Genomic DNA, 27,477 nt, shown 5'->3' on the forward strand with positions numbered 1-27,477 from the left:
CATGGCCTACAAGTTCCTGCACAGCGTGCATACTGCTTTTCTCTCTTACTTGTATCTTATTTAGTCTATGAGGCTTAGCTACAGTGGCATTGTTTTACTTTTTGAATGAGTGAAAACACCCTTTGTTGCATATGCTGTCTCCCTCTTCTTGACACACTTTCCACTCTTCTTTCCTTTTTGCCTTAGCTGTTACTCAGGGAGCTCTGGTAGCATAGTGCGTAAGGCATTTGACTGCTAACCAGAAGGCTGGTGGTTTAAACCCACCAGCCACTCCTCAGAAGGAAGAAGGGACAATCTACTTCCGTAGTGATACTGCCTTAGAAACCCAATGAGGGGTTTGCTATGAGATGGATCCGACTCGATGGCAGTGGGTTTGGTTTTCGGTTAACTGTTACTCATTCTTCAAGTCCCATCTTAAATGTCACTTCCTCAGACAAGCCTTTCTGGCACTCTCAGGACTGTCTTATCTTACAACAACCTGCACTTCTCTTTTCCAACATGGATCACATTTTAACTAAAAAATTAACATTGTAATCAGTAGCTTAATTATCTCCCTCATTAGAATAAAAGCTCCATGAGGGTAGAAACCATGAGTGTTTCATTCACAATTACATTCTTAGTATCACATATGATGTCTTGTACATAACATGGAGTCAAATTATAGATGAGTAAAGAAACAAGTTGATAATGTAAAATACAGCTACAAAGATATTGATAAAGTGCAGTTATCATCTGGAAATACAAACCTTATTGTTAAGCCTCCAGGAAATTCTTCATCAAATAATACTTCAAATAATACATCAGCTTCTCTATTAGCTGTTAAAATAGAGAAAAGGGGAGGGGAAGGAGGGAGATTAAAAATACATGATGAAAAATCAGCATATAATTTTTTGCACTGCTCTAAAGCATTTATTTTTAAAATGTGTATAAAATATTCTGGACATGAAAAATGGTGTAATAATAAAGTGACCACCACCAAGGCTAAGACATAGAAAGTCAGTGCTTTAGATACCATGGTGCCTCGATCTTCCAACTAGGTGAACACTCTCTTTCATTTGGTATTTGTGATTCCTATTCGACGGCACATAACAACAACAACAACAACATACATTTCTTTACACTTTTACTACAAATGTACATGTCCTTAAAAAATATATAGTATTGTTTTGCAAGTTTTTAAATATTATGTATATGATACCATAGTGAATATATTCTTTTATTTGGTTCAATATTATATGTATGAGATTCACCCATTTGAATATGTGTTCATTTAATTTTCTGGACATACAATATTCCATTTACAGAAATAACTATAATCCATCCATTCTCCTAATGAATATTTAGGTTGTTTCTGACTTTTTGCTATTATAAACAGTATCTGAATAGCATGCAAATGCATCATTATACAAGTGATTGGTTCCCTAGGAGGAAGTGAAATTGCTAGGTCTTAGGGAATGCACTGTTTTTTTTTTTTTTTTTACAGCTTTATTGGAGTGTAACTGACACATGATACACTGCACATATTTAAAGTACACAATTGTACTGAAGCCATCATAATTAAGATAATCAGTCTCAAAAGTTTCTTGTATCCTTTTACAATCTAACTCTTCCTTCTTCAACCGCTAGAACCTAGCTTTCATTACTATATATTAGTTTGCATTTATAAAATTTTATGTAAACAAAATCATATAGTATACACACTTTCTGTGCATGGTTTCTTCACTCAGCATATTTATTTTGAGAGTCAACCATGTTGCGTGTATCAATAATTTGTGTGTTTTTTTTTCAAATTTCTGAGAAGTATTATATATCCAACTTGTTTATCCATTCACCTGCTGATGGTCATGTGAACTGTTTCTAGTTTTTTAGCTATTATAAATAAAGCTGTTATAAAGATTCATGAACAAGTTTTTTGAGGACATATCCCTTCGTTTCTCTTGGGTAAATACCTGGAATGGAATGGCTGGATCTTAATCAAAACCAAATAGACTGCTATCAAGTTGATTCCGACTCATACTGCTACGGTAGACTAATGTTTAACATTTTAAGAACCTGTCAAACTATTTTCCAAAGTGATTGTATCATTTTACATTTTTACTTGAAACGCATGAGAGTTCTAGTTATTCTATATCCTTGCTAACACTAAGTATGGTAAGTATAATTTATTCTACTTGCAATAGCATCTTATAGTTTTAATTTGTACTTCCATAGTGACTACTGAATGATGCAAATCTCTGCGTGTGCTCATATGCTAGCCATATATCTTCTGTGGTGAAAAATCTATTAAACTATTTTGCCCATTTTAAAAATTAGGTTGTCTTCTTACCAAGTTTTAAAAATTCTTTAAATATATGAAATGCAAATATTATGTTAGATATGTTTTGTGAATGTTTTCTTTCAGTATGTGGCTTTTCATTTCTTTGACACTGTCTTTTGAAAAGTGAGTTTTTATTAAGACCAAATAACCAACGTTTTCTTTTATAGTTCAGGTTTTTTGGGTTGCTAAGATATATTTGCCAAATCCTGAGTTGCTAAAATTTTTTTTCCTATGTTCTTCTAGAAGTTTTAGTTTTAGCTCTAACATTTAGGTTTCTGATTCATTTTGAGCTAATTTCTACTGAAGGTATAATGTAAGAATCAAAGTTCATTTTTTTTGCATATGGTTATCAAATTGTTCTAGTACCATTTGTCGAAGAGATGAATCTTTGTCTACTGAATGACCTCGGTAGCCTTGATTAAAAAATCAATAGGTCAAATATGTGTGGATCTATTTCTGGACTTTATTCCACTGATCTGTATCATCTCAGCAATTATTTTATATTTCAGCATACTGGTCTTTCCTGTATTTTGTTAAATTTACCCTTTAAGTAATTTCATATTTTTAATGCTATCATAAAAAAGGTATTTTTAAAAATTTTAATTTCTAATTGTTCATTGCTAATATACAAAAACATAATTGATTTTTGTATATTGATGGTATATCCTGAAACCCTGATAAATCTATTATTTCTAGTATCTTTAACTTTACCAAGTATTACTATTAGAGTTATGAAAATTCTCATTCTATATTGTAGTCAACCCTTGGTATTCCCATTCCTTGCAATATTATGCACAATTGGTTATGATCCACATAGCTGAATGCTTTTGCATAATCAATAAAGGACAGGGAAACATCTTTCTGGTATTCTCTGCTTTCAGACAAGATCCATCTGACATCAGCAATGATATCCCTTGTTCCACGCCCTCTTCTGAATCCAGCTTGAACTTCTAGCAGTTCCCTGTGAATATCTTCATCAGATCTGAATATGATGAATATCTGAATCATCTTCAGCAAAATTTTTACTTGCATGTGACATTAATGATATTGTTAACTAATTTCCACATTCTGTTGAATCACCTTTCTTTGGGAAGAGCATAAATATGGATCTCTTCCAGTTGGTTGGCCAAGTAGTTGTCTTCTAAATTTCTTGGCACAAATTAGTAAGCCCCTCTAGAGCTTATTACAAACGCATTGTAGTGAAAACAGTGTGGATTGGCTTAAAGATAGTATGCTGGTTATCAGGTTGCTGTAGAGTTGTTTTTGACTCATAGTGACCCTATGTACAACAGAATGAAACACTACCTGGTCCTGTGCCAGCCTCACAATGCTTGCTATGCTTGAGCCCACTGTTGCAGGCACTGCGTCTATCCTTCTCATTAAGGATCTTCCCTTTTTTCACAGACCCTCTATACTTTACCAAGCATGATACCCTTCTCCAGGGACTGGTCCCTTCTGACAATATGATCAATGTATGGGAAATGGAGTATGGCCATTCTCACTTTTAAGAAGCATTCCAGTGGTACTTCTTCCAAGATGGAGTTGATCATTCTTCTGACAGTTGATGGTATATTCAGTATTCTTCATCAACAATATAATTCAAATGCATCAATCCTTTGTAGTTTTTCTTATTCATTGTCTAGCTTTCACATGCATAGGAGGCTACTGAAAAGACAATGGCTTAGATCAGGTGCACCTTAGTCTTCCAAGTGACATCTTTGCTTTTTAACACTTTAAAGAGGTCTTTTGCAGCAGATTTTCCCAATGCAGAAAGTTGTTTGATTTCTTGACTGCTGCTTCCATGAGTGTTGATTGTAGATCCAAATAAAATGAAATCCTCGTCAACTTCAATTTTTTCTTCATTTATCATGATATTACATATTGATCCAGTTGTGAGGATTTCTATTTTATGTTGACATGTAATCCATACTGAAAGCTATAGTCTTTGATATTCATCAGTAAGTCCTTCAAGTCTAATATACCTTTAGCAAGCTAGGTTGTATCATCTGCATATCACAGGTTTTTAATGAGTCTTCCTTCAATCTTGATGCCACATCCTTCTTCATGTAGTTCATTTTTTCAGATTATTTGCATAGCATACAGACTGAATGAACTATGATGAAAGGAGACAACTCTGACACACATCCTTCCTGATCATAAGCCATGCAATATCTCCTTGTTCTGTCCAAACAACAACCTCTTGGTCGATGTACCGGTTCCTTGTGAGCATAGTTTAGTGTGCTAGAATTCCCATTCTCCGCAACGTTACTCATAATTTGTTACAGAAATCTCCAAATTCTCAGCAGCCCTTTCTCAGCTTCCCCTTCTTTTAATCATTTCTCACATGATTACAAAAGGTAGAAAAGGAGAATTTTCTCTGAAAAATACAACCTAATTAAAAAAATAATTAACTGAAATGTGAAAGGATTTAGTTTTTCCCTGATTTATACTGGTTCTCTGCACAGATAAATGTTTCATTTTATGATATGAATGCCACTGAAGACATGTCAAGTATTGAATGAGATCTTACCCCCTTTAATTCCTATGATTGTGCCTCGAAGGCCAACAGGAACTGAGAAGTTCTCTCTCACATTTACAACACGGTCAAAGAGACGGAATTCTGCATCCCGATCAGGAATGACTCCATGTTGCTGTTCTAAAGGCTGAAGAGAAGAAAGCTATTAGTTTTAATTTGAAAAGAAATTGTTTTTACAAATACACTAAAAACGATTTATGTTCCTTTTACATTTTTGGAGTAAAAGCAACCACTTTGAATTATTTGATATGAAACTTACTCTGTACAGTAAATGGGGTTTCACTGTCACTCGAACCTTCTTATTATTCTTCCTTTGCTGAGAAAATAAAAGAAAAATTTTAAATATTTAAAAAAGTATTAAATTATTCAAGTATTTTTCCTTGTTTGAATTTGGAAAAGCCAAATGAAATTTTCAATTTTAAAAATATTTGAAGTTTTTGCAGAAGAAGCCAAGAGGAATAAAACACACATTTACAAAATGCCTATTGCCTAAATTCTTATTCAGAAAAATTTTAAAGTAAATTTGTTGTTGAAATATTATACATACAGAAAAACACAAAATTCCAAGTGTATGGCTTAATGAATCTTTAGAGTAAACATACGTAACCAAACCCAGGTTCAAGGAAACATCACTAAGCACAAAACAAGAATAACACCTCCTCCTGTCCTCTCTCAGCTATTACCCATCCCCAAAATAACCTTACTTCTGACACAAAAAATTACGTTTGCCTTTTTGAACTTTATGCAAATGCTATCATATTCAAATGCTTTTTCACTCCAAAAAGAATACAATTGTCAACACGGTTTTATATTAAAGAGAACAAACTGGGTATAAAATTATTGATCTACCACAATACTGTGGGTTGTAGTCACTTACAAAAATTAAGGTAGCATTCATTTAACAAGTCCTTGCCTTTAGAATCTATTGTGAAACTGGCTGTGAAGGCTGAGTCTTTAAATATACTGGAAGTAAAATGAAACTCAAAAAGAAGAATTTTCTCCTATTTCACTACCTGTTAGCTCTGTGAACTCACACTTAACTATTTTAAACATCAGCTTTCTTCCATCAGTAAGATGGAATATCACATGCTCTACCTAATAAAAATGGTAGTAATTTATATCCATTGCAATACATAAAATATTATTCAAATTAATTTTTTTTAAAAATAAACTTTTATCTACTAACGAAAATGGTAGCCGTTTACTTTTATGGCAGTTATCTGTAAGTAACCTATAGCTTATGGAAATGAGTACAAGCTACAGAGTTTATAAACTATAGAGTTCAGATGGACTTATATATTGTACAATGTTCAAGCCTTTAAACAGTCATTTTCTTTTATTATACAAATATTTCATTTATTCTTTCAACAAACATTTATTTACAAAGTTCCATTTACATGACATTCTCTGATCTCGTTATCAGGGATAAAGCAGTGAATTGCACTTTTATTCTAGTCGAGGAAGACAAAAACAAAATAAGAAAAAATATATAACATGCTTAAAGGTGAGAAGTGTGGCAAAAAATAAAGCAGGTAAGGGGAATCAGCAGTGATGAGAGAGAATGCAATTTTCAACAAGGTGGACAGTGAAGCCTTTAAAGACAAGGCATTCCCAGCCCACAGCAAATCTAGAGGGACTAACAGAGTACAACTGGTACTCACTGCAACAGCAAGAAGTAACCAGCAATATGAGAGGAAATTTAAAGTATAAAAAACCAACCAAAGCAAAACAAAACAGACAGATACAAGAACTGTGCCTGAAAACTCATATGCTTTAATACACTCCCAGGCATTTGTTATTACACTACAGCACTAATTAGAGGTCATGCCAATCAAACCTAATTAGGCAAATGAATCACTTGGGAAACATTCACACTAGGTCTCATCTGTAGTTACTGAATGGTAATTTCTAGGCCATGGCTATTCAAAATATGGCCATCTGAGATTTTGTTAGAAATGCTGACCTGCCACAGCCACCTACCCAGAGGGAGCAAGTAATTGGACCTGTGGGCTCAGGACCATAGTCGCAGGGGACATCATGCTCAAGTGGCATAACATACTACACAAGACACTGTTCCACATCCTATTTCGGCAAGTAGGGACTGGGATCTTAAAAGCTTGCAAGCAGCCATCTAGATGCAACAATGGGTCTCTCCTCATCCACAGCAAAGAAGAATGAAGAAAACCAAAGATTCATGGAAGCAATTAGTCCAAGCAACTGGTACACCATGCAATCCTCAGCCCATACAACTATGAGACCAGAACTAGATGGCCCAGCTACCACTGTCAACCACCGGAGGGGGATCTATGTAGGAGATTCTTGATAGAGTGAGAGAACAATGTAGAACAAAACTCAAAATCATGGGGGTGGGATGGGGAAAGGGACCAGGTTTGCTGGTCTGATAGAGCCTGGTAGAACCACTGACACTATGGCCCCTAGCTGCCCTTCAGGTCTGGAATTGAACTCACTCCTGTGGCTTCCAGCCAAACAAAAGACAGGCATATGAGCTGATCATTTACACTAGATAGATACGCTCCTTGGAGAAAACAATCACGGGAGAATAGAAGGGCTGTGTATGCACAGGGACATAGCTCAGGGGGCAGGAGTGCATGGAAGGAAGGACACAAGGAAGAGGTAACTATGGGGAGGAAGTGGGTTGGGAGCTCTTGGATTGTGGTAAATTGTAGTCAATGTCATGAGACAAAGTGTATGTGAACTGCTATATGGAAAAAGTGAATTTGCTTTATAAACTTTCACCCAAATCAAATTAAAAAAGAAAAAGAAATGCTGACCTACAAGTCCCACCTTAGGCCTACTGAATCAGAATCTATAATTTAACAAGGTCCACTGGTGATTCCTTTGCACATTATAGTCTGAGAAGCACTGTTTTAAAATAGCTCCACCAGTCATTCTGATCATTGCTTTGTTTGAGAACCACAGTTCAATAAGAAAGTGACTCATACTTTTGATGATGACCCTGACCCTTCAGCAAAGCTTAAGTTATGTTGCTTATATTTTAGTATTTTTAACCTAATAACATTGCACTACTAAATGAAAAAGAAATATCATTTATAAGTGAAAAGAAAAATTACTTAATAGCTACCTCTTCTTGACACATTAATAGGTGTTTTTATTTAAATTTCTGTCTTACCTGTCTGTACAAAGAATTTTAAAAAATGTAATAAAAATAATAGATTACAACTTTATATATGTATCTTCTGTTTGTAAAGCTGTAAAAAAATGTGTAAAGCATTTTAGAAAGCTCTGCTAACAAACAGATTAAAATAAAATTTGGGAGCTTAAAGTTATAAATTTTTGTTAAATGGACCATTCACTTCCATAGTATTGCTGGATAAACAGATTTTACTTTATGCTGAAAAACAAAAAGAAACATAGGCTTTCTACCCTTAGCTAAGTATCAATGACCTTTCAAAAATCAAACTATAGCCTCTGACCCTTCTTTCCTAAAGAGAAAAAGCATCAATGAACGGTAATTTTTCAGACTGTATTAATAATTCTTGAATATGTGATGAGAGAATTCAAATAATAAGTAAACATTACTAAAAAAAAAAAAAACATTGTGGTTTCAACTCATAGAGATCCCATGTGTGTCGCAGTAGAACTGTGTGCCATAGAGTCTTCAACAGCTGATTTTTCAGAAGTAGATTTCTAGGCCTTCCTTCTGTGGCGTCTCTGGGTGGACTCGGACCACCAACCATTAGTTAGCAGCCAAGTATGTTAATTGTGTGCTACTTTAATGTCAGATGGTTCTGAGGACTCCAAGTGTTGTTGTGTGCTACTGAGTCGATTGTGCTCATACAACCTGTTGCTGTAGAGTCAATCCCAATTCATAGCAACTCTGTATTGACCATGTAGGAAAGAGGAGTATCTCATAAGATTTCCAAGGCTGTAATCTTTATGACAGTAGACTGCCACATCTTCCGTGAAGTGGCTGGTGGGTTTGAATCTCCAACCTTTTGGTTAGAAGCTTAGTGCTTACCCACTGTGCCACTAGGGTTCCTTAAGTAGAACTGCCCCGTAGGGTTTTTTAGGCTATAATCTTTACAGGAGCAGATCACCAGATCTTTTCTTCCACTGAGCTGCTGGTGGGATATAACTGCTGAGCGCTTAGCCACTGCACCACCAGGACTCCTTCCAACATTATTGTTGCTGTTATGGGCCGTCGAGTCGGACCTGACTCAGAGCCACCCCTCCTTGGGTTTCTGAGGTGGTATCACTACAGAAGTAGATTGCCAACCTTCCTTCCGAGGAGTGGCTGGTGGGTTTGAACAGCCAGTCTTCTGGTTAGCAGTCAAGTGCCTTAGGCACTACACTACCAGAGCTCCCAACATTATTAGGTACTAGCAATAGCTACACATTAATAGAAGTTTACATGTATTATACTCATTTAGTTTTTTGATGACTTGTGAGGTAGGTACTATTCTATTCTCATTTTACCATGGGAAATGTTGTGCTGTTGTTGTTTGCCGTCGAGTCGGCCCCGACTCATAGCGACCTTCCGAGGCAGTATCACCACGGAAGTAGGATTGCCCAACCTTCCTTCCGAGGAGTGGCTGGTGGGTTTGAACCGCCAGCCTTCTGGTTAGCAGTCAAGTGCTTTAGCCACTATGCTACCAGAGCTCCTACTATGGGAAATGGAGGCATGGAAAGGTTAAATAGCTTGCCTAAGGTTATCTGGCCAGCAAGTAATAAAACAGGGATTGCAATTCTGTTTCAATCTCTGGAGATGTCTCCAGAGCCCAAGTTCTTAACTCACTCTCTATTAGTTTAAACTAGAGAGTAAGTAGTGTATTAGCAAAGCAACATCATTTTAATAAATAAGGCAGATTTGAGAAAAATAAAATCACAAGTTAAAAAAGAAATACTATCAACTCATATTCAATCACATCTATCACTTCTGTAGGGGCTCAAAATAGATAAAACAGGAATGTGTTTCACAGCGCATGGCTTTTTAAAACAAGACTTACAAAACAGAAGAGATTAAGGGTGATTTAAAAGCTACTTTCTAATAGAATGAGTTTATAAGTGAAAAAAGTACATTTAAGAATTCTGTAAAAGTCATATACATTTTTTATGTTCTACAAAAAGATAAACTGTCTATAAAGACTCAGAGTAGGAAGGAATAAGGGATTACTTTCATTTCTCAATGGCATAATTTCTACTTTGACTAGAATCACAAAATATTAATTCTTAAAATTAGAAATACAAAGACATAAAATTTAAATTTTAAATTCAAAATCATCAGAAAAAGTTATTAACTGCTGTTGCAAATGGGTGGAATAGTTTTTTTAATTACAGGCAGTCCCCGTTTACCAATGTTTGATTTACAGATAACTCTATATGCCCTTTAAATTAGCTCTGCCAAGGCCAATGAAGCAAAAGAGGTAAAGGCCTGAAGTTTTACACTTTCACAAATTTGACACAGTCCCCAAAATGTAAAAACGTATGTTGAAGCCCTGGGAGATTTGGAAGAGCCACCACCACCAGGCTTTTTGGAGCCTGAATCATAGAGGCAGGACTATGGAGAGTCACACACATTCAGAGTGGTGCTGTTGGCTGCCATGTTCAAGTAGGGAGTCTCTGTGTTTGAATGGAGCGCTTCCGTGTTTGAGCAGGCAACCCCCATGTTTGAGCAGGATGTTGCCATCTTTGAGCAGGGCAGTGCTGCTACAGGCTAGACTGTGCTCAAAATCCATGCACAAGAGATTTGGTTACTATGAAACATGTATGCTGCCCCTCTTCTGTATGAGGAAGATAAATTTTCTATGAAGACTTTGATCTGTAATTTTTCTCATTCTGGCGATCTTTCCAGTTCACCCTGATTTTGAAAATCCAGGTCTGTTCTGGTGATGCTTCCTTGACCATGACTGAACCAGGTAGAACTAGTGTAAAGAAAGCCCTGACAAATGTTAAATACACAGTTAGGAATAGATACCACCCATAACCCAGGGACTGTCTGTATAGAATTATACGACACTGATGGAACCATTGAGTATGTTTTATTTGGTTGAAAGAGAAATGGTTATTTGTAGAATGATATTCACATTAACTTCAAATATCATCAATAATTTTGACTACTGAAAGCTATTACCTTGCACTTTTCAACTTCTTCCTCGATTTTCTCAACAATAGCTGCATCCAGAATTTGTAAATCACAAGAAGAACGAGACAAAGTACTGACAGGATGTCCCTTTAGCCAAATAATAATTTCTTGAACTTTCTCAGCACTACATTAAAAACAATAACAATAACTTCTTCACTTTCTGAGAGATTATACAAAAGGGCTGATAAAAACTTTCTGAGGGCTGTGAATTATAAAGATATCAATTTATTGAATTAATGGTTAAACATTAAACTTGTTACTGATTATAAATCTAATATAAATACGGAAATGTTACCTCTCAGTAATAAAAATAAATCACAAAAGTTATTTTTAGAAAAGCTACTGATATAAATAAAAGATTCTACTAAGATTTTAAAGAAAAACAAAACAAGTAGCGTAAGAAAATCTTGGTATACTAGCTCCATCTTTTACTGAAACCACAAACTTGAAGCATAAGACAATAAATACCATAAATCATCTTGCTTACCCATTCTCATTTTCTCCTGGCCAAATGTCATCTTCATAGAACACATCTTCTTGGCTATTTTTGGCTATATAACTAAACAGTTCTGGAGCTCTAGCCAAACAAACAAACAAAAGTACTGCTTTTAAAAATATACAAGGCTAATTTCATATAATATGAGGACAATAATACTTAACACATTTTCTGTATAATAATACTTAATACATTTCTGTATAATAATACTTAATATATTTTATTATATCTACTTATGATCAAAAAAGGGAGCTCTGGAAGCATAGTGGCTAAGGCACTTGACTGCTAACCAGAAGGCTGGTGGTTCAAACCCACCAGCCACTCCTCGGAAGGAAGGTTGGGCAATCCTACTTCCGTAGTGATACTGCCTCGGAAACCCAAGGAGCGTTCGCTTTGAGTCGGGGCCGACTTGACGGCAAATAACAACAACAACAACAATGATCAAAAAGTATCCGATAAGAACTGTATATGAAGTTGTTGTTATGGGCCATCGAGTCGGACCTGACTCATAGCAACACCTCCTTGGGTTTCTGAGGTGGTATCAGTACGGAAGTAGATTGCCCAATCTTCCTTCCAAGGAGTGGCTGGTGGGTTTCAACCTCCAGCCTTCTGGTTAGCAGTCAAGTGCCTTAGGCACTAAGGTACCAGAGCTCCTAAGTATTATTATTATTATTATATAGAAAGTATTATTATAAAGGAGAAAGACCAAAAGATTTTAAAGTTAGAGTATTCACAGACCCTCAAAACACTCACTGGCTGAAAGAGAAATTATTCTTTAACAAGCTTTAATTATATTTGCCTATCTTTGCTCCTTCTCCAACCCACTAACATACAATAAAGTATAAAATACGGTATAAACTTAGAAAGACATATGAAAAGAGAAGCAGAGAATCTGACAGCATATACAATAAACAAAAGGTGGTATGCACACACATTGGAATACTACTCAGCTGTAAAGAGAAATAAAGTCTTGATGAGTGTCTTTACATGGATAAACCTTGAAAAATCATGCTGAGCAAAGTAAGTCAGTTATAGGAGGACAAATACTGTATGATCTCACTTACATGAAACAAGCAAATATATAGAAACAAAAGATTATTAGTGGTTACCAGGATAGGAGACAAGGGAAAGTAGGAAATTTCTGCCTATGGGGTAGTCAATTTATGTTAAATGTGGTGTAATGATTTGGAACAGGATATCAAGAATTATTGTACAACTTAAAGAAGTGATCAATGTCACTGAAATGTACTAGTAGAAATTGTTGAGAGAACATGTATTTTGTTATGTATATTTTCACCACAAAAAAATAAATTAAAAACCAGAACAAGATGCTATACAAAAAAAAAAAAAAAAAGGAACAGATATGGCAGAACAGTTATAAGATAAAGGTGAAGAGCCCTCCCATAGAGTACAAGTATTTCCCAACTTAAGAGTTATGATGAACTGCACTTAAGACCAACCGTTTTTTTTTTTTTTGTGAGGGGGTACATCTTATCCTTAGTAATCTGTACTGCATATAGTGTTGCAATGTATAATATGCTGATGTTATCATTCTCATGCCAACCCTCAAGGACAAATAAAGATCAGATTTATAAATATACTGATAATGAAAGGTAAGAATAATGAAAACTACCAAAAAAAAAAAAAAAAACTTAGGTGCACTTAATGTCAGAATCGACTTACAATAGAGCTGTTGGAATGGAACCCTGCCATTAAGTTGGGGACTACCTGTAGAAAAGAAGTATATAAAAATACACAAAATAAATGAGAAGAAATAAGAAAATCGGAGGATCAATCCAACTTTTTAACTCATAAGAATCTCTGAAAGAGAACAGAGAAAATCGTAAGGAAGAAATTATCAAGGAAACAATATAGGAAAGTTTCTTAGAATGGAAGGGGATTAGTTTCAAGAATGAAAGCCAAACAGTAAAAGGAAGAAGAAAACATCAAGAGTAAGGCACACATTATGACCTTCCTAAACAACAAGAATAAAGGGAAGATCATAAAAAGATTTTGGAAAAAAAAACAGGTCATATTCAAAAGGTCAAAATCAGAATGGCACAGGACTTCTCAATAAGCAATACTGGAAACAAGAAGAGAATGAAGCAATGCTTTGAAAATTCTGAGGGAAAATAATTTCCAATATAGGATTGTATATCAAGTTAAGGTATCTATGAACTACAGCAGAAGAATTAAAGACATTTCCAGGCACGCAGGCTTTTTTCAAGAAGCTACTGGAGTTAAGTGCTCCACTAAAATGAAGACATAATCCAGGAAGAGTAAAGCATGGGAGCTAGGAAATAAAGAAATCGTGCACAGGAGAATGGTGGTAAGAATGCATAGGATGGTAGTAAAGGGAGACTAGAAAGTTTAAGAAGGAAGAAAATGAAACTGAAAGGCCATCTGGTCTATTCAACCATATAAAGTTTTAAAGTGATGGTACACAGTTTAGGGCTAAATCAGTTTTGGAAGCATATATAAGTAAGCAAAAAAAAAAAAAAAAGGCAGGAAAAACAAAAATGTGCACAAGGAAGGAAATGTAATCATAATATACTACAAGGTCCAGCAGTGAACAACATTTATATTAAAATAATCAAGTAAATATTAAATAAAGATTTAACCAAAAATTGTGATGAAACTATAGTTAGAGAATGAGGGGAGAGGGGAAATGTGTGTGTTTATGTATGGGGGACACTGAGTGGGGTTAAGCAGAACTGTGCCAACATTTCTTCCTCAATAAGTAGGAAATTGAGGGATATGTTGACTTGAAAACTCTAGGGAAAGCAAACTAAATATGATCTTTTAGAGAAATATGAAAGTGAACACAATAGTTAAATTTTTCAGATGGTAATATGGGATTCACAAATATGAAAAGGTTAGAAACCAAGGGAATAAGGGAAAGAACATTCAACTGGGAATCAGAAGCAAAAATATTACCTGTAAATCTTTGCCACTGAGTAACTCAATTAATGTTGGTAATAAGTTTTCTCAACAAGGAGTTAAGATTTATTGACGTCTTACACCATTTCAGCAATAAAAATCAGTAATTCTAGAAATAACTTTCTGTCCAGCTGGGATTGTAAAAGTTGGGAAAATCCACTATGCCAAGAGCTATTTTGTTTATCTGTGTCAGTCCTCTTACTACTGATAGAGCGACATGCAGAGCAGTGAATAATTTCTGATAGCAAGTTAAGGAAATTTTTAATTAAAAGGCAGTCAATTTTCATTCTGTTTCTTTTCAAATAATAATATAAGTACAGTATTTTCTACTCTATTTTAGGTAATGGCTGTGACTTTAACTCCATCACACAAATTTAAGTTTATGATTGATGTGCTGCATCTTACTAAAGAAAACATTTTCCTTTTAAAAATATCAGCAAAGCAAAATAAATAGTTATTACATCCCTACGTTTCTGGATACATAACAGGATCTTTTTGGCACTCACCTCTCTAAGTACTCTGCAAGAAGTTGTTCTGCTGCAGATGAGTACATCCATTCACTTCCAACTTTCTTGGTATATCCAGGTACCTCCTCATTTTTTTTGTTGAATTTGAGATTCAAACCCACATTTGCTTTATGGTCTCCATGAGGGCTGAATTTAAACCACACATACACACAGAGAAGTTTTAAAATTTTATCCCAAGAGCAGTTAAGTTTTGCTTTTAAACCTTAGAAAAGCATGGTTTTGATTGTTATTCTATATTTTAGTTATGTATTTATAAAGTAGCAGTAATTGAAAAACTAGAGGAAAAACTAATTCAAAACCCAAATTAGTAAAGCCTGTAAATTATTTATATAATTAGAGAGGAAAATAAAATAATGAATGCAGGGAAATATATCATTGAGATTCACACACACTCTCTGATACCTTTTTTCAAGGTTCGATTTGTTAGCTGTTAAAGAGAACTTCTTTCCAACCATCTAAAACATTTATTATTCAGATGAAAAATCACCATGAGAGCCATTCATGTACAATTTTAAAAGAATATTCAGAGCAGTGAATAAGCGAAAATACTGAAACTGTAACCATTTTATCTGTATCATTTAATTTTTCTGCCACTTTAAGTAAATTTCTCTAGCAGTAAACTTACTTTCTCCTAGATCCTCTTCCAATAAAAATACTTCCTGTAAACCTTGAAACAAGGTATCCACTCACTCCAAGGCGACTGGCCAATACATATCCTGGGTTGTACTTTATAGAATATTTCTTTAAATATAAAAACAAAAAGGTAAATTATGGAAACATAAAGCCATTATATGTTATTGCTTTACCTTTAAAATGTGAAGATAATCAACACATCACTAACCAATGGATTGTGGCAATGTAAGGATTCTCAAAAGTAAGTGATCCATTTCCCTTTCTTTTTAAAAGGATCTGTACGTAAAAATTTTCTGCTCCTCTCTCTTTCCTTAAAGAACAGAATTTCCAAGGATGGATAAAAGAGGGAGGAAATATATACAGTTTATGAAACTGTCCCAAGAAATTAACTCTACTATAAGTACTAAATGGCAAACTCCACAGGCAAGAGCTTTTTTAAAAACTAACTTTCATATTCTAAGCAGAAGCTAACAAAGTACCTGGCATAAGATGAGGTCTCGATAACTATTACACTGAATTAAAACAAAAGAAGTAAAACAAAAATCATCAAAGTAGTTGTTACTGAGCAAAACTAAGAGTTCTTTATATATGGATTTAAGAAACATTAATTTCCTCTAATACTTACTATCGTATGAAAATAACATATATATACACACACACACACACATATAGGCTCATAATTAATACAGTGAAGTATAACCATAATTTACATATTTAAGAGATGAGATCATGAAAGACTGTCAAATTCAAAAAAGTATCAGATTATATTGCTTTTAACCACAAAGCAAATTAAAGTCTTTCAAATTCAGTACCAACTAGGGTAAGCCACCATATATTGTTAAAAATGTACATAACAATAATTTATATGAATACAAAGACATTTTATCACCAACAAATCCCAAATTTCTAGAAAATAAGGAATTAAATTAGCCACCATTATTTTTTTAATGATCATATCTAGAATGACTCCCAAAAGGGCCATTTCTTTGTTTGGTGGCCTGGAATATAAAGTCACTGTTAAAATACAGGAATATATTAGTAAAGAATGCAACACAGCTTTTTCATCAAGAACACCCTAAGATTTAGAAATAATATACATACACTAAGTATGGTTTAGTAGTTCCCAATAATAAGCAGTATCCTCTTTCTAATAAGTATTTGGAAATGTCTAGGGGCACATTTAGTTACGATCATTAGCATGGGCTCCTAGCACTTAGTGCTGAAGGACCAAAGATGTCAAGTGTCCTGTGATATGTGGGACAGTCCCACTGAATACATAATTGTCCTGCCCAAGGTAACAAACAGTAGTTCTTTTGAAAAATGCTGATATAATTTTAAACTAATTAAAACAACCACAAATATTCCAGAAAATATAAAATAAACACCTTACAATATGGGGACAGCGAAAGAAGCTGTGAGTAAAAGTTAAAGATAAGATACATAAAGGCAAAGAAAGGACCCTGGAGAAGACACGGCAATCAATACTGTATGCTAGAGTGGGCAGACTCCTCTAGATGCAGAAAAACCCAGGGATGAAGCACAAACTTTTCTACCTTCCCTGACTTCCAGAAAGAAGCTCCAGTTCCTTGTTTAATGTGCCACTCTCCCAGGTTCCTGACTGTGCTTTCTGAATTCTTTCCCCAAAAGAGACCTGATGGTTAGATTTTGGGGTCTCTTGTACCTTACTTAAAATTTCTTCATGAGTATACTGATGTGTACTGCCTTAAACTCACTTCATAGTATATAAAACTTTAGATTTTATCATTAGTGAAAATAAAAGCTTATGTAGCAATAGCTGATTGATTGTGAATTAATTTCAGTCAACTTAATTAGTCAATAAGAACAAATGACTATTACCAGAACCTCTCCCTTATTTTAAGAGGGAAACGCAAAAGGAGGCCAGGGAATATCTTTGGAGAGAAAAGGTGGTGAAAAAAGACATTGTGGACTTAAATGGAGCCTCTTGATTTTCTCTAGCTAAATAGAAACAAACATCCTTTGCAGGAAGGCCATTTGTCATGTCTAGCTAAAATTGAAGGGATTTATACTTGGAGTAATTACCAAAGTTTTAAAAAATGTAACTCTATTTCCAGAAGGTAGGTTTATCAATGTACTTCTCATAAGCTTCAACAAAATATCCCTTATAACCATTATATATCAATAATTGGATTTCAGTGATTTTTTTAACTCCAAAGATCTACATTGAGATTTGAGCACAGATTTCACAATTATCTTTAAACAACACTAGTTTCAACTGTGAGAAAAGTCTAATCAGCATTAAATATTTGAAATAATTTCAAAGGAGGTGGCAAAAATATCCTTCTAACATCTTAAAAATTTATTGTTTGTACTTAATAAATGAAATAATATAAACAGCTGTACTCACATGCTGGTTCTGGATTAAAGGATCAAGGTTGGGTTCACATGGAATGTTGAAAACCACACGAATCCTACCTTCTGTGATCACATCACTTGAATCTTGAACCTTGGAGAGGAAAAAGAAAAAAAAGTATATTTTAGTCTCTTTCACTATGTTTTATTTATTTTTCTTTTTGTTTGAACAATGTTTATTATTTCTGAAATAAAATGTGACAATAAAGTTTGATAGAATTCTCTTGAAATTTTTAAGTGGATGTGATAATATAAATTTGGGATGCTGTATCGTTGCTTTCATAGCTATGCATCTTTTTTTTTTAATTAAAGTTTTATTTGCAAATAATTTCAAACTAACAAAAAGCTGCAAGAACAAAAATAGCTTTAAAGAACACTTAAACAACATTTAGTTTAACATTTTACCCCATTACTTTAACATTTGTGTTCTGTGTAAATTACATAATTTTTTTCTAAATCATTTGAAGGTTTATTACACCTATCATGTCACTTACCCTTAAAAATATTTCAGTGTGTATTTCCTATGAAGAAGAATATTCTATTATATAAGAGCAGTATAGTTACTAATCACATGAACTAATAAAATACTTTAATCTACTGCCCATATTCTATTTTGTCATTTGATCTAATAATGTCCTTTATTTATATAGAACTCTTTTCTCCCTCCAGCACAGGGTCCAATCTAGGGCCAGGTATTGCATACTGTGGTCATATTTTTTTAGCCTTCTTTAATCTGGATTATATCTATAGCCTTTCTCTGTCTCTTATGACAACGGTATTTTGAAGAATACAGTTCACCATTCTTTTTAAAAAAGGTTTCTATTTTGTGTTAGAATTTCTGATATCTCCTTGTCAGTAGATTAAGGTTATACATGCTCATCCAGAATACTATGTAGGTGATGTAGGGTCCTCCTCAGAGTATCACATCTGGAGGTGCACAATGTCCATCTGTCTCTTACTGTGAAATTAACTTTGATCACACAGTCAAGATACTGCTCAAATTTTTCACGTAAGTACAGGTTTTTTTTTTTTTTTTCCTTCTTGCAACTAATAAACAGCTGATGGGGAAATAAATATCCTGCTCCTGATTGTAAATCCCCCTAGATACAATTTTCATTGATGATTCTTGCCTGATTGAATTTTTACCACAGATTGGCTACAAAATGGTTTTCCAACTTCAGCATTCTCTCCACATTTACTCTCAATATGTTACTGTAAGCAAGAGCCCTTTATTTACCTATTTACTGCCACCATGGAATCATGAATCCCCCCACAATGGTTTATAATTCATTAACCCCATTAATCTATTGCTGTAGAGTCAATTCTAACTCATAGTGACCCTACAGGACAGAGGAGAACCGCTCCATAGGGTTTCCAAGGCTGTAATTTTTATGGAAGCAGACTGCCATCTCTCACTCACATGGTACATTAGAACTTATGACTTTTCAGTTAGCAGCTGAAAGCTTAACCCCTGTGCCACCAGAGCCCCTTATAATTCATTATTGTACTTAATTATTGTGGTGCCTGAACTATCCCTTCAACCTAGTTCCTGTGTTTATGTGACATGCTTCCATCATTAGTTTGAGCATTTCCTTACATTCTGGTGTAACAAAATTTTCCAGGCTCATCTTGTACCTACATTGCCCCAGCCCTGGAATCTGCCATTTCTCTGAAGAGCTCTGGGTACTTTTAGTAGGCAATGGAATAGAGGTCAAGATCTGGGTGCTACATGTGTTTGCTTCTTGTTGCTGTTGTCATGTGCTGTCGAGTTGGACCCGACTCATAGCGACCCCTCCTTGGGTTTCCGAGGCAGCATCACTATGGAAGGAGATTGCCCCATCTTCCTCAAAAGGAAGATGGGGCAATCTCCTTCCATAGTGATGTTCTTTGCTACTGGGGGTGTTTTTGTTTCTTAGCCTTTTGAGCAAACAGCTAGTATATGTATGTATGTACAGACTCATGTGTATACATATACATACAAATACATATACACATACATACATGTATTTATAAAAATGTGTATGTACACATATATACATATTTTAGAAATTATGAGTTCATATTAATACCTTCAATTTACCACAGGTTCTTTCTTGCTTTCTTCCATTATATATTTACATATGCCATTTTCCATATGAGAATTGGAACTCCCAGACATCAACACATTTACTAATTAATTCAATCCTATATCTACAAATTCTATAATAGTTTCAGCATTGCTTCTTCCATATCATAACAATAAGCAAACCTCTAAAAAAAAAAAACCAAGATTTGAATTCTTTATCCTTACCAACTCCAACCTGCTTAAGCATGAATGTATACAGTCAAATATTGTGTTCATAAATTGCAAGGATAAATGTTTCTTATTTCCCTCTTCAATAATACATTTTATTTTGCATTAAAATGAAGAGAAGTTAAAGAGTTCTATCAACTTGAAACCAGAGGAATTTAATTAGTAACAGTAAGTTAAACTAACTTCTCCAGTGCAGCCATAATAAGGGGTTCCCAGCATAAAGACCATACATCCAGGAGGGAACAAGTCATCCAATGTTTTGATATTGGAGAAACGGGAATCAAAAGCTCGGATGTCCTATGTAAAATAAAACATAAAAGTAAATCACCACAGTCAAAATCTATATAGACTGAACATTATGTTTTTCCTATAGGATTATGACTATGATGTCTGCAAGTGTCAAATGGGAAGATTTTCTATATAACAGTAAAATCAGATAAAATTTATTAACTGTTTAGTATACACCAGGCACTGTACTGTTATAGTATTTCACATATTTATTTGAAATGTATTTCTTAAGACAACCCTCTGCAGCAGAGACCATTATTAGCCCCACTTCACAGATGAGGAAATGAAGGCATAGAAAGGGATAAATCTTACCCAGGGTCACACAGCTAAGAAGGCAACTCAGGCTGTCTGTGCTCTTACTGCTGTTGAGTCGGGTCTGACTCACAGCGACCCCTCCTTGGGTTTCCGACGTGGTAGCACTATGGAAGTAGATTGCCCAACCTTCCTTCCGAGGAGTGGCTGGTGGGTTTGAAGAGCCAGCCTTCTGGTTAGCAGTCAAATGCCTTAGGCGCTATGCCACCAGAGCTCCTGTGCTCTTAGTTACAACATTATACTGTACTTCTAAAATTATAGGACCACATGCTCTAAAAAACTTTTTGTTTCCTTACCACACCTAAGATTACAAACACAAAAGCAAATGCCTTTTATGTTTACTAATTTACTTAAAGCAAACTATTTTTGGAGAATAAAAAAAAAAATTATGTTCTTCATCCCTACACCACTCAGTGAGTTTCGGTGCATTTAATACTCCTTATAAAGATTTATAATAAATCTAAATTATGTTAATAATCTCTATTATACATTGCTGAATTAGTCTTCTATATATCAATAAATATTAATAAGATGTCTTTTTATACAATGTGCAACAGTATAGATTTTACATAGAATGGAAACCTGACAGAGGCTTACCTTAACAATAGTTTGATAAACAAAAGGAAGAACTTGTTTTGACCACTGCTTCTCTAGTCGAACTTCACCATTTTGATTTATCTGATATTTATGACCTGTGAGTAATTGAGCATATACAATAGCAGATGTTTCATTTATTATGATTCCTTTTCTTCTCAGATAACTAAAAGAAACAATAACAAAGAAATATACATATGGATGAAGGGGGCATGTATTCCAGAATTAGAACTTGGTTATCATCAAAATGGTTTCTACCAATTCATCACTAAATATTTAAATAAACATTCAATAATACAGTAAGGGCTAATATGCTAGCAGTTCTGAGTAGCCAACCTAAGACTTTGTGTATGATTTGTTTTACTCTGTGGATCTCTCTCTCAACGTCTATGTGATAAAACGAGAACTCAGAGATATTAGAAACTCCTGTGCTTCAACTCCATGAGCGTAATAGCTATAATAAAAATAAAACAGATAACAAATATTGGTGACTAAGTGGAGAAACTGTAACTCTTTTACATTGCTGGTGGGAATGTAAAATGGTGCAGACCTAGGGAAATATAGTTTGATAGTTCCTCAAAAAGTTAAACATAAATTAACACTTGTTCAGGCAATTCCACTCCTAGGTTTATACTCAAAAGACTTAAAAGCAGGGACTCAAATACTTGTACACCAATGTTCACACCAGCACTACTTGTAAAGGAGGAAACAACCCAAGTATCTGTAGAAATGGTGTGGTGGGGGTGTCTGACCTCCTCTAACTTCATGAGAGGGAAGAAGAATCAAGATCAACATCCAAGGGCTGATTCCTATGAGATCAGACATACCTCCTTTTCTCCAAGTTTTTCACCAATTCTGACACTAGCTGTTCCTCCCATGACACTCTATTTCTCTGCTGGGTTTGATAATTCACTGAAATGGCCACACATACCTCAGAGACTATACTCACAGTTACAGGGTTTATTAGGGAAGTAACAGGTTACAATTCAGGATTGGGAATGACTTAGGATACAGTTCTTTGATCAGGAGAGTCCCTTGTCAGCTGTCAGGTCTTTTCCTGGCCCTCAGCCTCCAGGCCCCTTGGCCTGACCTAGCCTCTGCCCTGCTCAGGCAAGTACTACAAAGCTCTTTAGCTCTAAGTGCCTGGTGACATCTTACTCTGCTAAACAGCCTTGGCCCAAAGGTTCTATCACTCCATGGGTCAGCAAGCCTGTCTCTGCCAAGTGCACAGAGGTACCCCACTTGACTATAAAGAATACTATCTGAGTGGTTCTGGAAGATGGCAGAATAAGTAGACAAGCTACACAGACCCTCTGCAACAGAGCATTAAGAAACCAATTGAAACCCACACAGAAGACGATCCTGGAACCCTGAGCTTTCAAGGGAAGGATAAAGAAGTTGATTAAATACCAATCAGTGGAAGAACCTGAATGAAACAGTGAGTGAGGAGACAAATGGAGTGGAAGACTGCTGGCTGTCCTGGTGGTACAGCCATTTTGAATATTTCCCAATAGCAACCAGAGAATTGGCTCTGCTCCCTGAAGAATGCATGGGCAAGGACTGCATTGGTGCCTTTTCCAGAAAGGAAAATGATGGGGAAGGAGACCAACAGACCTGTGGACTGCTGGCGATTGTCCTGAGGGTGCAGCCATTTTGAAGGTTTGGGGGTGATGGGCCCAGCCATTTTGGATGTATATGAGTGGGATTCTTTTTTTTTTTTTTTAATTGTGATTTGGGTGAAAGTTTACATAGTAAATTCACTTTCCATACAGCAGCTCACATACACTTTGCCTCACGACACTGACTACAATTTCCAACAATGCAACAGCTCCCCTCCCACTTCCTCCCCATAGGTACCTCTTCCCTGTGTCCTTCTCTCTACACACTCCTATCCCCTGAGCTGTCTCCTTATGCATGCACAGCCCTTCTATTCTCCCATGATTGTTCTCTCCAAGGAGTGTATCTACCTAATGCAAATGTTCACCTCAAATGCCTGTCTTTTGTTTGGCTGGAAGCCATGAGTGGCATTCTTAACTGGACAGCAATGTAAGAGTGGGCTCTGTTTACTGGGGACAACATGGGCAATCATACTGGAGGCTGACGATGGGAAAGATGTGACAATCCCCTTGTTGCTCTTATACCCCATACTCTCTTGGTGAAAAAGAGTGTGGCCATCCTCTACTTCCACCCACCTTCTTGACCATCAGGAATTCCATCCTGGTTTGTGCCCTGACAAAGCCTGGGTGCCATGCCTCACCCCCTAGAGTTTTGTTTTTGTGTGTAAATTATTCTACTTTTTTTTTTTTTCTCTTTTTTCTGTGACTGGTTCTTTTTTTCCTTTTCTTTCTCTTACTTTTTCCAGGCTCCCTTCTTTCTTTTGATTCTTCCCATTCCTTGTTTTTCCTTTTGCAGTTCTCCCACTTTTTCTTTACTATTCTTTTACTCCTGCTCTTTTCTCTCATTCCCCACCTCATCCCACAGATATTGTAGCTTTTTTGTCTCTCTTTTTCTCATTATCTTTCTTTTATCCTTTTTAAAAATTTTGAATTTTTTTCTTCTCATTTATTGTTACTTCTTCTTTTTCTTTCTTTTTTTTTTTTTTTGTGATTGTTCCTGTTTGTTTACGCTGTTTTAAGTTTTTGTTTTCTATCTTTATTTTTTGTTATTGTTGTTATGTGCCTTCAAGTCAGACCTGACTCATAGCAACCTTCCTTCCAGGAGTGGTGAGGAGTGGCTGGTGGTTTGAATCACCAGCCTTCTGGTTAGCAGTCAAGTGCCTTAGGCACTATGCTACCAGAGCTCCTTTATTTTGTTGATGTTTTTAAATTTTTTTTTTGTCTAACTGAGTGGGAGACAGCAACCATTCATACACAAGCCAACCATACCTGCACCTTCCTTAGCCCCACTGAGTGAGAGCCACCACTTGGTTTTGTACCAACTGACTAACAAAAGACGGCAGCCAATACCAGTTCAACTCACCCTAAACTGCTTTTTATGAACAGCTAACAGGGATCTGACACACACTCTCATTCTCTATAACACCAACCAGGAAGGTGGTGAGTGCCTAAGTGATAACAAATAGCAAATAGAGGAACACAGTATCCTGCTCACACAGATATATCAACACAAAAAAAAAAGAAAAAAAATTTTTGGTGAATCACACCAACATACAACCAATTATTAAATATAAATACACCCCCACCACAATGTCTCAGAGACAACAGACCATCACAGTCCACACAAAAAAGCAAGATAAAGTAGTAGAAACAGGGACCAGGATAGAAAATGAGAGAATGTCCCTAAGGAAAAAGCAGCATTGGAACTTCCTGATAAGAAATTCAAAAGAATTATATTTGTATATTTTAAATAGACTGAGAGGCAGATCAAGGAAAACACTCACAAGATCAAAGAAAACACCGACAGGATCAAGGAAAACATGACAAAATTAAGGAAAACACAGACAAAATTCTAGAACAATTTAGGAAAACAATATAACAATATATTGACAAAATAAACAAAAATGAGAAACGATACAAAAACAAAAACAAAATCCAGAAGATTAATACCAGGATTTCAGAAACAGATAATACATTGAATGGGCAAAGGAGGAGAATCGTATCAATGGAAGGCAGAATTATTGAGACGGAAGACAAATACCTCAATATTACTTTGTTAATGAATCAACTAGATAAAAGATCAAAACAAAATGAAGAAAACCTAAGATTCACATGGGATAACATGTGGAATAATGTACAAATAATCTGAATTCCAGAATAGGGAGAGATAAATAAAACCACAGAGAAATCTGTCAAAGATTTGTTGGAATTGAATTTTCCTAATATGATGAAAAACAAGAATATATCCATTCAAGAAGTTCAATGAACCCCAAAAGGACAGAACCCAAAAGAAAATCAGCAAGACATACCATAATCAAACTAACCAAAACCCAAGACAAAGAATGAATCCTGAAAGCAGCACAGGAAAAACAAAAAGTAACCTACAAAGGGCAACCAATAAGATTAAGGTCTGATTTCTAAATAGAAATGATGCAGGCATGAAGGCAATGGGATGATATATATATATATATATATATATAAAACCCTGAAAGAGAAAGTATTCCACCCAAGAATTATATAGCCAGCAAAACTGTCCCTTACATAAGAGGGTGAAATTAGGAGATTTATGGATAAGCAGAAATTAAGGGAATTTGTTAAAATCAGACCAACATTACAAAAGATGGTAAAGGAAGTTCTTTGGACAGAGAACCAACAACAGCAAACAACCACCAATGATTAACACGCATGATAACATTACCCAGAAACTAAATCATGTTTATCACAGTACTATTCACAATAGCAAAGAGATGGAAACAACCTAAGTGCACATCAACCAAGGAACTGACAAACTGTGGTACATATACACAATAGAATACTCTGCAAACCTAAAGAATAATGTAGAATCTGCAAAACACTGCATAATGTGGATGAATTTGGAGGACATTATGCTGAGAAAAACAAGTCAATCACAGAAGGACAAGTACTGTACTAATGTGCTATTGTAAAAAGTCAAGGAAAAGTTTATACATGGAAGGAGGAATAGGGAAGATGGCGGACTAGGCAGAAAGACTGCACAGACCCTCTTCAACAAAGAAAAGAGAAACCAATTAACACAGACACAGAAGATAATCCTGGACCCCTGAGCCTTGAAGGGAAGGATATAGACGTGGACTAAACCCCAACTAGTAGAAGAATTTGCATGAAAATACCAAAAAAGGAGACAGACGGAGCTGCGGTCTGGCAGTGATCCTGAGTGATCCTGATGGCACGGCACAGTCAGCTTTGAGAGTGCCGAGTGGCAGTAGGACCTAAGAATTAACCTAAAAATCAGCCCTGCTAGCCAGGTACAGTACGGAGGACTTATCTGGTGGCTGGGGAATAAACAGAGAAGGTGAAGAGAAACACAGGCTGAGCTATGGACTTTTCCCTGTCCAGAAGGCGCTGCCATTTTGAATGTTCACAAGCGGTTTCACCATTTTGGATATTTAAAAAGACAGCGCTCTTCCAGATTCCAGGGGCTTAAGAACAGGTTCTGCTTGCCAGCAACCCCAAGGACACTACGGACCCGGACCCGCAAGACTGAAAAGGTGCGACATTCCTCTTGTTACTCTTATACCCCACACCTGCTTGGTGAAAGGAGGTACGGCCATTCCCCACTCCTACCTACTTTCTGGGCCCACAGGAACTCCATCACAGTCGGTGTGCTCAGATGGAGCCTGGGTGCCTTACCCCGTCCTCACCTATTTTTTTCTCTTTTTTGCTTTCTTTTTACTGTTGATTAGTTTGCTTGTATTTGTCTGTTTTAAAACAACTATTATTATTTACTTTTCTCCTTTTTACTATTATTCTTATTCTTCCCCTACCAGGTCCTAGTTTTCAGCTTTTTTTCTTTTCCCTGTGCCTGGTTGAATTTTTTTTTTTAATTTAATTTTTCCCCCTTTTTTCTCATGGTTAACCCAATTGATTGTTTTTCTTTTTGCATTTTTCCCACCTTTTTTTCTTTATTATTTTCCTTCTCTACCTTTTTTTCTCTTAGTGCCCTATCCCCAGATATTGCAGGTGTTCTTGTTTTTTTTTCCTTCTTCTTTTTTCGGTTACTGTTCCTGTGTGATTACATGGTGTATTTTTGGTCCATGTGCTTTTAGTTTTTTGATTGTTACTCAATTGTAATTTTTGTCCAACTGAGTGGGAGACTGCAATAGTCCCCATAAGACAAAACTACACCCACACCTCCTGCAACTTCACTTACTGAGTGACAGCCATTCCTCCTTCTCCACCAATGGGCCAATGATAAAAAACCACCAAGAAGAGCCTGAATCATCCTTGGCTGCTCTTCACAACAGTTAACAGAGATCTAAATACAACAACGCCACGATGCCTCAGAGACAACAGACCATCACAGTCCACACAAAGAAGCAGGATAAAGTGGTAGAAACAATGGAGCAGGATACAGACCCAAAACACATCTAT

At 35.7% G+C, this 27,477-nt stretch overlaps 1 protein-coding gene across 1 annotated transcript in view; it reads right to left on the bottom strand.

Annotated features, from left to right (window-relative positions):
• The window catches only part of XRN1 (5'-3' exoribonuclease 1), a 181,961-nt gene that overhangs the window by 42,301 nt on the left and 112,183 nt on the right, over window positions 1-27,477 (bottom strand). The window contains exons 22-31 of the mRNA XM_042782538.1: window positions 21,455-21,617; window positions 20,441-20,554; window positions 17,960-18,058; window positions 15,566-15,681; window positions 14,920-15,066; window positions 11,465-11,554; window positions 10,966-11,101; window positions 5,113-5,169; window positions 4,848-4,980; window positions 747-816 (exon numbers count right to left, since the gene is read on the bottom strand). Coding sequence (XP_042638472.1) covers window positions 747-816; window positions 4,848-4,980; window positions 5,113-5,169; window positions 10,966-11,101; window positions 11,465-11,554; window positions 14,920-15,066; window positions 15,566-15,681; window positions 17,960-18,058; window positions 20,441-20,554; window positions 21,455-21,617 — 1,125 coding nt within the window. The remainder of the gene's footprint in view (window positions 1-746; window positions 817-4,847; window positions 4,981-5,112; window positions 5,170-10,965; window positions 11,102-11,464; window positions 11,555-14,919; window positions 15,067-15,565; window positions 15,682-17,959; window positions 18,059-20,440; window positions 20,555-21,454; window positions 21,618-27,477) is intronic.

The sequence above is a fragment of the Orycteropus afer genome, unplaced genomic scaffold, assembly GCF_000298275.1.
Source record: "Orycteropus afer afer isolate SDZICR_OR568_19922 unplaced genomic scaffold, OryAfe1.0 scaffold00363, whole genome shotgun sequence".
Lineage (NCBI taxonomy): Eukaryota > Metazoa > Chordata > Mammalia > Tubulidentata > Orycteropodidae > Orycteropus > Orycteropus afer.